General features: G+C 42.5%; 1 protein-coding gene across 1 annotated transcript in view; it reads right to left on the bottom strand.

Moving 5' to 3' along the window:
- The window catches only part of UTP20 (UTP20 small subunit processome component), a 58,747-nt gene extending 46,991 nt beyond the window's left edge, over positions 1-11,756 (bottom strand). The window contains exons 1-14 of the mRNA XM_042815969.1: positions 11,645-11,756; positions 11,349-11,429; positions 10,481-10,547; positions 10,153-10,285; positions 8,621-8,809; positions 7,129-7,210; positions 6,346-6,483; positions 5,752-5,907; positions 4,904-5,050; positions 4,575-4,709; positions 3,110-3,187; positions 2,250-2,431; positions 692-847; positions 77-165 (exon numbers count right to left, since the gene is read on the bottom strand). Coding sequence (XP_042671903.1) covers positions 77-165; positions 692-847; positions 2,250-2,431; positions 3,110-3,187; positions 4,575-4,709; positions 4,904-5,050; positions 5,752-5,907; positions 6,346-6,483; positions 7,129-7,210; positions 8,621-8,809; positions 10,153-10,285; positions 10,481-10,547; positions 11,349-11,429; positions 11,645-11,689 — 1,678 coding nt within the window. The 5' untranslated portion in view covers positions 11,690-11,756. The remainder of the gene's footprint in view (positions 1-76; positions 166-691; positions 848-2,249; positions 2,432-3,109; positions 3,188-4,574; positions 4,710-4,903; positions 5,051-5,751; positions 5,908-6,345; positions 6,484-7,128; positions 7,211-8,620; positions 8,810-10,152; positions 10,286-10,480; positions 10,548-11,348; positions 11,430-11,644) is intronic.
- Positions 11,757-13,277: the final 1,521 nt, after the last annotated feature.

The raw sequence follows: 13,277 nt of genomic DNA, 5'->3' as shown, positions 1-13,277 counted from the left end.
CAGCAAAACTACTTTTTTTATTCTCCCTCTCAGGTCTCAACAGAAAACAAATGAGCAGGAACTAACAGTAACTGACCTTTGCAGAGGCTTCCTTTGTCAACGGCTGTGAACAGAGAATCTATAAAACTTGTCACACGGGGCAGAATCATTTCTTTGTCCATTGGTCTGTTTAAAATAAATGGGAAGCCTTTTATCTCTATGTTAACACTCACACCTAGACGCATACAAATATTTTCTTCCACATCTATCTCATGTTAAATTACAGAGAGATTATCCCAAGTCTGAAATCAATAGCAAATCACATCTGCTATTTCTGAGTCACAATTTAAGCTGCAGAAGAGCAAGTTCCTTCCGAAGCCTTCTGTCATACAAGACTATAATAATTATTGAAAACACTGCTGTCTAGAAAAAATGGTGCTTAAAAAACAGAAACAGAAATGTGTCAGGAACAACTCCACATGCTAGTGTACTAAATTCAAAGGAGCAGGCAGCCAAGAAACTGATATCCCACTCCTGAGTTTACCATGGACCCAGTATTTCCACGTAGCTTTTTTTTCCCCACCTTTTTACCCCAGTTACCCCAAACTAGTGTTAATAACTCTTGAGCTTACCTTAGTTAAATGATTTTTGATAGATGGTGAAGTAGATAATACTACAGAAATATACAGCAATAGCATAGAGTATCCCTTACCTAATATGTGGCAGTACAACCAAGGCAACCCAAGGCTGTGAAAGGTCAGTGATGTCTTCATTCTCTTGTAACTGGATTAGAGACAGCACATGATCAAGCACTGGTACTTCTGCCCTTCCTCCTTGTCTTTTACTTGTTTGTTGTCTTGTATTAGAGCTAGAAATAAAATCAAAACATTTTAGCAACCCACTAAGCCTGCACATCAGAGACTGTTCCTTTTTCTCCCACAATATAAACGTACCATGTTTCCCATGCAATAAATTCAGGTCTTTATTTTGAATTTTAAAAGCCTTTCTAGAAGGAAGGAGTCTAGTTCTCAGTTGGACATCCTCACAACTAAGGTGGGAAGCACCTGAGAGTCATCTCTAGGACTGAGTGATTCTTACTTATTAACAACCCAGATACTAGCAAAGATTAACAGAAGACAGAAAATAGCTAGCTAACAGTTTGGTGAATTATAAGGAACCACAAGTTGAGCCCAGATTCAAAGCCATATCTTCAGGCAAAAAGAGCTGACACCATACTGGAACATATAAACAGGAGTTCTTCACACCTCATGGAAAGCAACCTTTCCATTCCACTCAGCATTTGCAAGACCACAGCTGGAAAGCTCCATGAGCTCCACCCTTCAAGAAAGCAAGCAGCTAACAAAACATCTCATGAATATGATTATAGGTTTAACAAATAAAATTTATCAGATAAACCTCAAGGAATTAGGATTGCTGGTCCACAGAAACGATTTGTGATATTTCTGAAGACCAAAGTCTGTTATTTGTAAAAGCTGGATGCAAAGAGGATGAAATAATCTGCTCTGTATGTTTCATGCAGACAAGATAAGCAGCAATGGATTTAATCTACAGCAAAAGAAGTTTAGTTCAGACACAGACATTGTAGGAGCAACATCCTCTCAGCTATGTATTCCATATCATTGAAAATCCAGAAAAATCCACAGAAAAATATATAAGAAGAGAAAAATGTATTTATTTATTTATTTAGACTCATAGCCTTCTGTTCCCTAAACCTTGATACCTCCACTCAGTAAAAACAGAAGGAAATCCACAGAATGAACTACTTTTTGGAAAGAAAATCTTACATAAATGTCAGCATCAGTCACCACTCTCAGCAGACAAGTTTTGAGCTAGAGCGATCGTTAACAGCCTTTATCATAAGCCTAGCAATAGTCATTCTGTGCTAGAATGCTGTCACTCACATCTTTCCAAACAGGTTCCAGTGGGAAAGCAAACACCTTGCTGCAGTCAACTTAGCTCTGCAACCTGAAGCAGCCAAGCTGTGCCAGCATAGTGCTGTATCTGGATTAATTATATGCACTATGGTACCCAGCTGTGCTCTATAGTAAGATTACAGCACTGCTTCCAGCAAGCTCCTGGACATGACATATTCATACACAAATATGGCACAGCCAGAAGGTCACTAGAGCAGTATCTCTTCTTAAATCATCTCAGAAAAGAAAATGGAATCCCACTGTATCACCTTGCAGGCCTTCAAATCTGCAGCCATGCAGACACACGTAGTATTAGCTAAACTTGAGAAGTCTCACCTGATGGATGATGATTCGGTGAAAAGAAGAGGATACTTTTCAAATGCCATTGAACCAACTGTAGGAGGCTCTGCTTTCACTAGAATGAGTTTAGCCAGAACTGCTGCTGCCTGATCCTTTCTAAGTGCATCTGTTTCAGAGAAGCAATGCTCAATGTACTTAAGAAAGCATGGAAGAAAGTGCTGAAGGGGAAAAAAAGAAAAATCAAAGTTTAGTAACGTTCCTGTAACTGTCATCAAAACCACAAGAGCACATAACATCACCTACAGAGGAAGCCAAGCACAAGTGAGCTACCAAAGCACCAGACTTCTCATCAGTTCTGGAGCTCTGAATCATCAGCACATCGACATTCTGTTACTGGAGAAAGGACAGCAGTTTGCTGTAAAAACTCAGCCTGCTCCCAAGAAAACCAACATAGTCAGGATCTCCCAGATGCTCAACCGTGCTTTCATACCCTACCCAATTTAATTTGTTTCATTCCTCCCAGATCACCATTTCCAGGCTCGATCTATCAGATGTCCCTTATTCCTCATTTCCACTTATTTTCCCCTCATCCTATCTAAAACAAATCCACACCTTTGCTTCTCAACACATGAGCTTCTCTCTGTGAACATGGATAACCTCTTCAACCCTGAGCACCAAGTTCTGACACAATGGCATAAGTAAAGCTTTCATTCTTACCACACTAGAAGTCTGTTCAAACATCATGTCAATACAGATAAGTGATTCATCAAATGAAGCAAATATATATGAGTTTTCCACTTGTAGAAGGATTTTCCTGTTCAGATGTCCTCATCACAGTATCTTATGCTCCTTTTGGCAACAAAAAATAAACAAAATGCACAAGAGCTTCCACTTACCCTCTCAAATTGCTTCATTGTGAACATTGCTTCAGAGAAGTCCAAAAGAAAGCACCATTCAATTCCACTTCCTAATACCTGCAAGATGCAAATGAAAAGTTGACAGGAACACATCAAGAAAAGATGCTATACTTACGTTTCCATTATCCATGTGGTATTTTTCCAATCAGCCATGCTCTAAACTCTGAGACACCCTCCTGGCTTTCTGTTCACAGCTAGCAGAGTTTCTAAGCCACACAGAAATACCACTTCCACTGGCAGCTCAGCTATAGAAGCAGCAAAACCCCTGTAATAAACCCTGTGAAGTCCAAGCAGGTTAGGCTCTGTGCTAAGACAGCTCAACTATCTCTTTAAAGTGATGTGAAAATGTAAGCTCAAAGTTCTCTGACTGTAGCACAGACACACTATAACCATTAGAAAGAAGCTCAGGCTCAAAAGGTCTTTTAGCTCAGATGCATACATCCTGGTATACGACTCCACCATCACTGGCTGCGAAAGGGGAAAGCCAACCTATATGCTTCTGAAGGGAACAAGATGGAAACCATCCCTGTTTGCACACGAAATCAGTGCTTTTCAACGCTGAGAGGTACAACACAAAAAAATGCACACAACTTCTTTCCCAGGCCCTTCAAATCATAACGACAGCTTTAAGCCTCCTTCAGATTAACAGAAGCCTGCACAAATTTAATCAAATGTTTCAAGCATCACCTCTCCCAAACAAAACTGGACTCTTGCCACACACAGGCAGAACCAATCTCTTTCAGCAAAAGCCAACACTGAAGTCCATGTGATCTTCTCTAAACAATTGCTACAGCCTTATTTTCCAATTGCAAGTCACACAACATCTTTATTTTCATACATTTTTGAATACAAAATACAACTATGGCAAATTATCATGTACTGCAACAGGAAAATCAAAGCAGAGCACCCTAGAGCAGCATCTCTGATCAATCCACTACACTGCACTTCATATGAATGTATGCAACTGATATCCTGTCAATGTTTCAGGAGCAATGGTTATAGTAAAATTTGCCTAACCCTGTAGTTTCTAAGTCAAATTAGTGGCTCATAAGCCAAACCCACGCTGTTTGTCAACTTAGTGAAAAACATACTTTTTCAGTCAAGTCCAACTCACTGACCTGCCTCAGAATCTATGACAGAACATAATCCCTCTCTCTTCTCTGTCTTTACTACAGGCTGTTAGTGCTTGAAGCAGGACTTGTTTTTCATTGCAAGTATGATTGCCACAGTGGCATTATTATAACAGGCTGACAGTTTGTGTAAGACTCTCAAGGAGTCCCAAGACCATAGTAGGCATTATTTTAGGCACTGAGCAGTTTCTCTCCTGCAAAAAGCTAAAGAGAACCTTGTAGTCTACTGCCCAGCCTGAAATGGAGTATCCTCAAATCAGGTTGCTCTAGGGAACCTGGACTCTGGTATTTCTCCAGTAAGAAGTCTTTGTTACCCTTTCAATGGCTTCTTTGGTCAAAGAGTCAGGTAAGTGAATGTTTTCGGCCAGCAGTAACGCAGAAATGGTTTTCAGCAGGATCTTGCAGCAAGATGACAAGAGATCTGGTGTCTGTAACATTTTTATTAAAACCTGAAATGAAAGAGGAGAGTTCTCATGGAACTGGAGAGGTAGCAATACTCCCCCATAAATCTCTCTTCACTTAATGCAAATCCTAAGCCTGTTACTGCAGCAGGAATGTTTCAGAATGCTTCAGATGACCATCTATCTTCCAGATTCAATCAATACTTCACTGGCAGGCAAGGCAAAGTGATGGTCTGATTTACCTGGCAGATTTCTTCTGGCTGTGAGATTTTGGATCCATTTGCATGTTCCACTAGGATCAGATATGCTCGCAGAACCCTTTCCATCTGCTCTGAAGCCATGCAGCAGTTGGCTTTAGTTATTTTGCTCTGCAAGTTTAAGAGTGACTCCTTTTTACAGAAAAAAGAAAAACAAAATGCTTCAGGAAAAAAGATCAGACCCTGTTTCATTTACTTCTCCATTTCAAACTATGGGTAGTTTGAGGTTCAAGTACCACATAAATAGGATTATTTGTCAGTGCTTGGAAGGAATGCCCTAAATCAGGTTTGCATGTGTACCACTTCCTCCAGTTCCCCATTTTACCCTTCTGAGGTGCAAAGCTGACAGCCATCATTTGCAGAAGGTTTCAATCTCTCTTAGCAAATTCCAGTTCCTAGGAATAAAGCATCTACATGGAGATCAGGTAAGTGAAACCTACTTGCTATGCTCTCTGCTTATTCTGCATCATCCTGACCCAGCACAGCCTATGGCACTCAGCTCTCCTCCCCCAGACCTCAGAGTGCAACCATCCCAATGCAACATGGCAACTCACAAACAGAAAACACACACACTCTGACTTCGAAGATCTGGCTCTAAGGCTTAAACTTGGCTTTCCGAGTACGGTTCAAGTCTCTGATGTAAAGAGAACTGGAGGGAAAGCAGCTTTCACTTCACCATTACAAAGCTGTTTTGGAACCACCAGTAGATCTGATTCAGCAGAACAGAAGGAAAGCCCAGCAATGAGCCTGCAACAAAGCTTTTCTTCAGTCTCTCGTGAACAGAGGCAAAAAAATAAAGGAAAAAAAAAAAAGAAAAAAGGATATAAGCATACCTTCAGGCACTTGAAAACAACGTCAAAATGCTCCCTATGCATATGCACTGCAGCTGATCTGATCATCTGCTCAAAGGCTTCTCCAATTGTTGCCCATGGCAGTTCAGTCTCCTCTTCAGTAACAGGTCCCAGCTTTACCAGAATTAGTTTTAGAGCCTGTACAGGAAAAGAGCATAATACAACCTCAGAAAATAAATCTAATAAACCAAAAAATAAAACTAAATCCTAAAATCAGTTAGGGCAAGGTATTACTTTATTTCAGTGATCTCAACTCTCTCTAGCATGACTAGCGAAAAAAAAATTAAGTTATCGCTTAAAATCTGAATTGTCTTCAGATTCACCTAGAGGTGTAAAACGTGTATAATGTTATCAAGCAGTATTATTTTAATATATAGTGATATCATATAGGAATGCTTAAAGAACAATCCATCTCAAAAAAAGGTTTTTAGAAATCAGCTTTTCGATCCTGTTAAATAACAAACAGCATGTTTATCACTAAGGACCCAGAGAAAGGAACAAGGCAACACTGATTGGTTTCACCCAGTGGTCCATTGCAGGACCATTAAACCAACTTTCTTTTCTTCTGGTCTTTACCGTCTCTGTGCAAGAGTGGAACATGTTTCGAACACCCTTGCACATCTCAAAAAGTAGCCGTCCCACACCTTCCACCTTCTTGGGGTGCTCCCCCAGGTCATGGAACATTAAGTTGAAGAGGGCATTTTTATCAGAAACCTACAAAACACAAGAGGGAAAAAAAAAAAAAAAAAAAAAAACATCTTTGAGCTGATGGACAGAGGCAGTTCAACAGCTCCATAGCACCACACTGCACTTCTCAGTCCTGCTTTTCTATACCTGTTCAATGTCATCATTTCCACAACCACCAAGAGCGCGGTGAGGCCACAGTAGCAGAGATGTGTCTTTTTAGTTATTCTTACCATTTTAGAGTTAAGCACATGCATAAATGCATCTCATAATTGGTCCCAACTGAAACAAAGGTCAGTGTTCTGGTGTGGAAAGATACATGCATCAGCTGAAAGCAGAATCCAGTCATCCAAACTACAACAATACCTGGGAATACTGTGAGGATTTCTGCTCATTTTTAAACCCTCTGTGCCAAAGTACCTGAGGTTCAGCAACTTCTGAAAACAACTAAACAAACGTTTACAAACATTTGGCTTACCTGCTCTTAAAGCAGAGTATTACAGTCTCTATTTGCCACTGTTGATATGAAGTCCATGACATACTTAGGAAAACACTTATTGAAAATGACAACTCAGGACATGCAGAACACCAGTTCAGGCCTTGTTAACCCTCCTTTATAGAAATCTCATATGTTGAAGCCATGAGAGTGTGTCAAGGTACAAACACCTCACTTACCTTTCTCATTAAAAAGACAAAACTTTCAGCAGCAAAGTTTCTGATGTGAAGCTTGTGATGAGCCAGCAGAGTGCTGTAGAGGCTAAAAAGAAACACAGTAATAAATTGTCTTAAAGGCTGTGCAAGAACTGTCACCAACTGGGTTTAAAAATTATGTTTTCAGTTTACATTGCCACACTTTACAAGCACCAAGAAGCCATACTCAGGGGCAGCAGATACCTTCCTTAATTCCATTCTGTCCCATTCTTCCTGTACGAAGATCAAATAACAACACCAGGCATCCTAAGCTGCAGCCTGGAAACCTACAACAACTCCAGATCCATACAGACCTAACTGCAGCATCAAGATTTTTAACAGATACACTCAGCAGCACTTAGTTAAACCAAAATTTACTTGATATGCCACATTTGTATTTCAGATGAGCCAACAAGCTCTCCTGTGCATGTAGATTTTCCAAAAACACTACTGAGAGGAGTGACAAGTGTTTGCAGTTCTTTGGTAAACACCAGTGACAGTTGCAAGTGGCTCAGCACATGTTAAGTGTAGAGCGTGGTGCCTCAGATTCACAGAGAAGCAGATGTTTCTGCAATATGCCTGACAGCTTTTGCTGGGTTGAGGAAAAAATCTGTAATCCATCTTTTCCTCCATCTGTTCTGAATTGAAACTAGTAGGAAGCAGCATGTGCCCACTGGCTAGGACATAAAGAAGAGAGCTGCTACCACTGCAGCATGACAGCGAGAAAGCAGCTACCACGGGGCAGAGTACAGTCCATCCAGCACAGCTGGATGAAGTAGCCAGGAGCAGATGCCTGGAAAAAATTTCAAGAGGATAAGCACATACAAAAACAGCCTTCAACCACCTGCATTTCAGGGACTTCTCAAGCCAGAATTGGCTCCTGTGCATTTGGAAATTCCCTCAAGCTTGGCAAATTTCATTCTGAGCTTATGCCTAACTTGCCTAGAATCCTCTGGCAAGAAGTTTCACAGCATACAGTGCAGCCTGTCTGCTCTCTCACTAAACAGACACGAAGAACGTAAAGGTGAAAATGCAGCAGGAGCAATCAAAGACTCAAAAGAATTCATTTATTGTTGTACGTCTAAGTGCCTGCAACTGGAAAGACAGAAGCAATACACATAAGACCAAGGTATTTGACAGGTACTCAAGAGACCTGTGTTGAATTCAGACTTGTCTGAGTTGCCAATGCCTTTCTGAGCTTTCTTTACCCAGCCTAGGCAGCTGCTTCCTCTCCTACCACCACCTGTATACATCACATCAAAAGAAGGATGAATGCTGAAAACAGATCAACGCACACTCCTCCTCCAGTCAGGAGGATCTCAAAGGAGCTGCATATGATAACAAGGCTCTATCCTAGAAAGCAGAGAAATTATGCTAACAAATATACTAAAGCACTAAGTCACGTATTTGTACAGTACTTGCAGTCCCGTAACATTTATAGATGCCAATCGAGACAGAAATGAAAAACAACTTTTACCTATATATGTTGCTTATGTCCTTCACCATCAATCTCCACAGGTACTTGTAGAGATAGGAAAGAGAGGTAAAAGCCCATTCCAGCAGTTCTGTGTCCTGTGTATCCAACAACTTGGTGATGGCCATGAAGAAGTCATGGAAGTGAGGATAGAAATCAGCCTGGAGATCTCGAGCCAACTGCACCACTAGACTGATTCAGACAATTTACCAGTGTTAGTATGTTGGGTTGTTTTTTTGTTTTTTGTTTTTGGTTTTTTTTTTCCAATCAATAAAAAGCTAGCCAAGCATTGCCTGCAGCTGAGCACAATATTTTTTGAAAGATGGACAGCATTACTCTTGTTTCTTACCTTTACTTAAACATCACCTGCAAGCAGCTGTGGATGGCAACGATTTTAAAATAGTTCAAGCAGACAACATTAAACAAGAAGAAAAATGGATCAACCAAACATAAATGATCAACATCAACCAAAGCACATTAATTTTCTCTCAGACACTCGGTAGCATGTTATATTTTTTTTTATAAGACCTGGGATTATAAAGCACTACCAGGGAAATATGACCACTTTGGTTTTCTCATTGCTATACTTCTTTCCTCATGTACAAAAAAATATAAAGAACACGCAGAACAAGACTTGGGATTATTTGTAATATCCTCAGGCTTCAGCTGGCAACCAGTCACAAGTAGCATTCCTCAGGGGTCAGTATTGTAGCCCACCCTGTTTACTATTTTTACTGACCATCTGTACAAGGGGGATTGAACACACCCTCACTAAGTTTGGAAGGAAGGGAGAGTAGGAAGGTCCTGCAGAGGGATCTGGTAAGGCTGGATCAATGGGCCAAGTCCAATTATATGAGGTTAAACAAGACCAAGTGCTAGGTCTTGCACTTCAGTCAAAACAACCTTAGTCAGTGCTACAGGCTTGGGGGAGAGGTTTGGGAAAAGCTGCTTGGCAGAAAAGGGTCTGGGGGTGTAGGCTGACAGCTGACTGAATGTGAGCCAAAGGCATCAGAAATACTGCAGCCAGAAGAAGCAGGGAGGTTATCATCTCTGTGTATATGGCACTGGTGAGATCACATCTCAAGTGCTGTGTTCAGTTTTGGTCCCCTCGCTACAAGATACAGAGGCCCTGGAGCATGTCCAATGAAGGGCAGTGGAGCTGTGAGGAGGCTGGAGCACAAGTCTGATGGGGAACAGCTGAGGAAATTGAGATTGTTTAGAGTAGAAGAGGCTCAGAGGAGACCATATCGCCCTCTTCAGTGATAGGACGAGATAGCGGCCTTAATCCGTATCAGCGGAAGTTCACAATGGATATTAAGAAAAATTTATTCTCCAGAAGAGCATGCAAGTACTCAGAAAGGCTGCCCAGGGAGGTGGTGGCATCACTGTCCCTGGAAGTGTTCAAGAAAAATGTGAATGTGGATTTGAGGTACATGCTTATTGGGCATGGTGGTGATGACTTGATGGTTGGACTAGATGATCTTAGGGGTCTTTCTCAACTTGATTGATTCTACAATTGATCCCCATATACTTACTCTAATAACGGTTGATAAGCAAGACTGGCTTTGACTTGCAAATGTGTCTTCAAGCTCTGCACAATGGCACTCTGGTAATAGACTAGCTGGTTGAAGGACTGGCATTTGTTGGCCACTTCTTTGTAGAATTGCACTGTTCAAAGCATGAAAGAGAAATCATGAAAATTATAGTTCAGTGAACACGCAGGATGTTAAAATTAATTGGCTCTCCAAAGCCCAGTTCAAAACCTAATCTACAGAAACTTTCTCAGTCTGCTCTACATGCAGAAGAAATGTATTTTAACAGTCCAGAACAGGCAGAAAATATCAACAAATGAAAATGAAGTACCAAAATGCTGAGTGAGGTTCAGTTCCCTCCATTTCTGTAGTCCTTCATAAAAGTAGGTTTCAACCTCCTGTCAAAATAAAGACAAAATAACAGTTCACCAATTCTTATGGATGTAGCCAGTAAAGATGACAAGATCCAGTGAAAAGTACTACCAAGTGCTTCAAACATTTTTTGAACATTTTAAGAAATCTTGATGAGTTCCTTCCAAAGGGTGCCACGAGATTTGTCTGAAAATTAGACCTTCATTACCACATTCAAAAAACCACTTAACTTATATTCTGGTGACAAGACTTGCTTACATAATTGCTTTTTAGACTTCTGTTGACTGGACTTAATAACCTAAGATGCTGAACCACAACCACCCAGTAGGAAAAAAAAAATGCTTAGGGGTTTATTTAGGCATCCTCACAGCTATTCAGTGAGAAGCTTAGAAAAACAATCCAGCAGGCCAGGAGACAATAAGCTGCACTCTATTCACAGTGATGATCTGCAAGACACACGGATTTTTTTTTTTTTTTAATCATCTATAAAGAGCTGGAAAGCACCTTTAAAGGTGCTTCCCTGAGAGTACTGCACCTACTCAGCACCCTTAGGCCTTTGCAGGACAAGACCCAGGACTGCTGATGGCCACCCACAGGTCCTCTCGTTATGTGGAAGCGATCAGGGTGACACTGTCAATATGACTAGGATTTCTAAAAGAAGAAGGGAACAAAACAGTGAACGAAACTTTAGAAAGAAGCTCATGGAAGAGTGGTGTTTCCTAACCCTTCCCCAAAGAAAACCGTAAGCATATCTTTCAGGGCACATGTCTACTTGTGGAGTGACCTGCGGTCCTATAGCATACAATGACTGCTGTTGCTTTTCTCACCTCAGCACTGCTTCCAGTTCTGTCAATCCGATGAATAATATCGATATTAACATTACTTAAGCGTTCCGAGAAGGTAAGAAACTGTAAAACAAAAGGACACACGTGTTCGTGCTGTGAGCCTGGCGAGGCCAGCAGCCGCACCTCCCCTGCAGTACAGAGAGCCTTTTGGGAGCCGTCCTGCAGCCTTGCAGAGCCCTCCGTCCCTCCACGGCTGCACCACAGCTCAATGAGGAGTAAGGACGAAAACCCAGCGACCCACCCCGGCTGCCACCCGGCCCGACGAGGCGGGCGCTCACCCGGTGCGTGTTCCCCGACTTGTGGGCCGAGGCTTTGCCCTTCATGGCGGCGGCTCTAACTCCGGAGCGCGGAGCACACGTGCAAACCTAAGCGCTGGGCGCCGCCATGCCAGCCGGGGAGGAGGAGGCGGGGCTGCCGGCGGAAGGGGCGGGAGCGGGCGGGCAGTGAGGGTTAATGAGTCTGCTGCTGTGCTGGGGGCGGTGTTACCGTCTTCCTTTGAGCAGACTTACCGAAGAATCATCAAATCTTCTGAGTTGGAGGGGACCTTTAAAGGCTATCTCATCCAACTCCCTGCAGCGAGCAGCGATATCTACAGCTCGTTTAGGGTGCTCAGAGCCCCGTCCAGCCTGACCTTGAATGTCTCCAAGGATAACCTCTCTGGGCAGCCAGTGCCTCACTGCCCTCTGAGTAAAAGATTTTCTACTAGTAGCAAATATAATCTCCTCTCTAATAGTTTTAAATCATCCCCCCTCACCCTATCATTATCTGCCCATGTGAAAAGGTACTCTCCCTTCTGTTTGTAGTCTTCCCTTAAGGTCTCATAGAGCTTTCAAGCAAAACAAGCCCAGCTTCCTTTGCCTTCCATTATAGGAAAGGTGCTCCAGCCCTCTTGTAATCTTTGTGGCCCTCCTTTGGACCCACTTCAACAGTTCCGCATCTTTCCTGTACTGGAGGCTCTGGACCTGGATTCAGTATTCCAGATGGAGCCTGACAAGGGCAGAGTAGAGGGGGACAGTCTCCCCCCATCCCTGCTGGCAACTGCTCTTTTGGTTTTCCAGACTGCAAGAGCATGCTGCTTGCTTGCTTTTCATCTGTATCTTGCCCAACTCAGGCTGTGGGCCTTCTCTGAATATTTACTTAATTTAGAACAACCTTTTTGAGAAAAAAAAGCAATATCTAGGCACAGCTCTGTGGTAGTGCAAAGTACTTCAGTGGTACTGTTGACACAGTGGAAGGAAGGGATGCCATTCAGAGGGACCTCAACAGACTTGAAAGGTGGCACCAGGAGAATCTAATGATTCAACACAGCAAAGTGCAAGGTTTTGTACTTGGGCCAGAGGAATCCTAGGCATATATACAGACTGGAAGGAGCAGTCTTTAGAGTAGCCCTGCAGAGAAAGACCTGGGGATCCTGGTGGATGAAAAGCTTAACGTGAGCTAGCAGTGTGCTCTTGCAGCTCAGAAAGCAAATGGTATCCTGGGCTCTATCAGAAGAGGAGCAGCCAGCAGGGACAGGGAGGTGATTGTCCCTCTCTATCTGCTCTTGTGAGCCCCATCTGGAGTACTGTGTCCAGGTCTGAGGCTCCCAATACAAGAAAGACAGGAAGCTGTTGGAGAGGGTCCAGAGGAGGGCCACAAAGATGATTAGAGGGCTGGAGCACCTCCCCTACGAAGACAGGCTGAAGGTGCTGGGTTTGTTCAACCTGGAGAAAAAAAGGCTGTGGGGTGACCTTACTGCAGCCTTCCAGTATCTAAAGGGAACCTACAAACTTGAGGGGAGTCAACTCTTTGAAAGGGTAGATAATAGCAAGACAAGGGGAAATGGTTGTAAGTTGGAGGGGGGAAGATTTAGGTTGGATGTCAGGGGGAAGTTCTTTACTGTGAGAATGGTGAGGTGCTGGAACAGGCTGC

This window comes from Centrocercus urophasianus, unplaced genomic scaffold, assembly GCF_019232065.1.
Source record: "Centrocercus urophasianus isolate 14NV4802_14NV808 unplaced genomic scaffold, USGS_Curo_1.0 seq_15, whole genome shotgun sequence".
Taxonomy (NCBI): Eukaryota; Metazoa; Chordata; class Aves; order Galliformes; family Phasianidae; genus Centrocercus; species Centrocercus urophasianus.
This window is presented reverse-complemented; position numbering and strand designations above follow the sequence as displayed.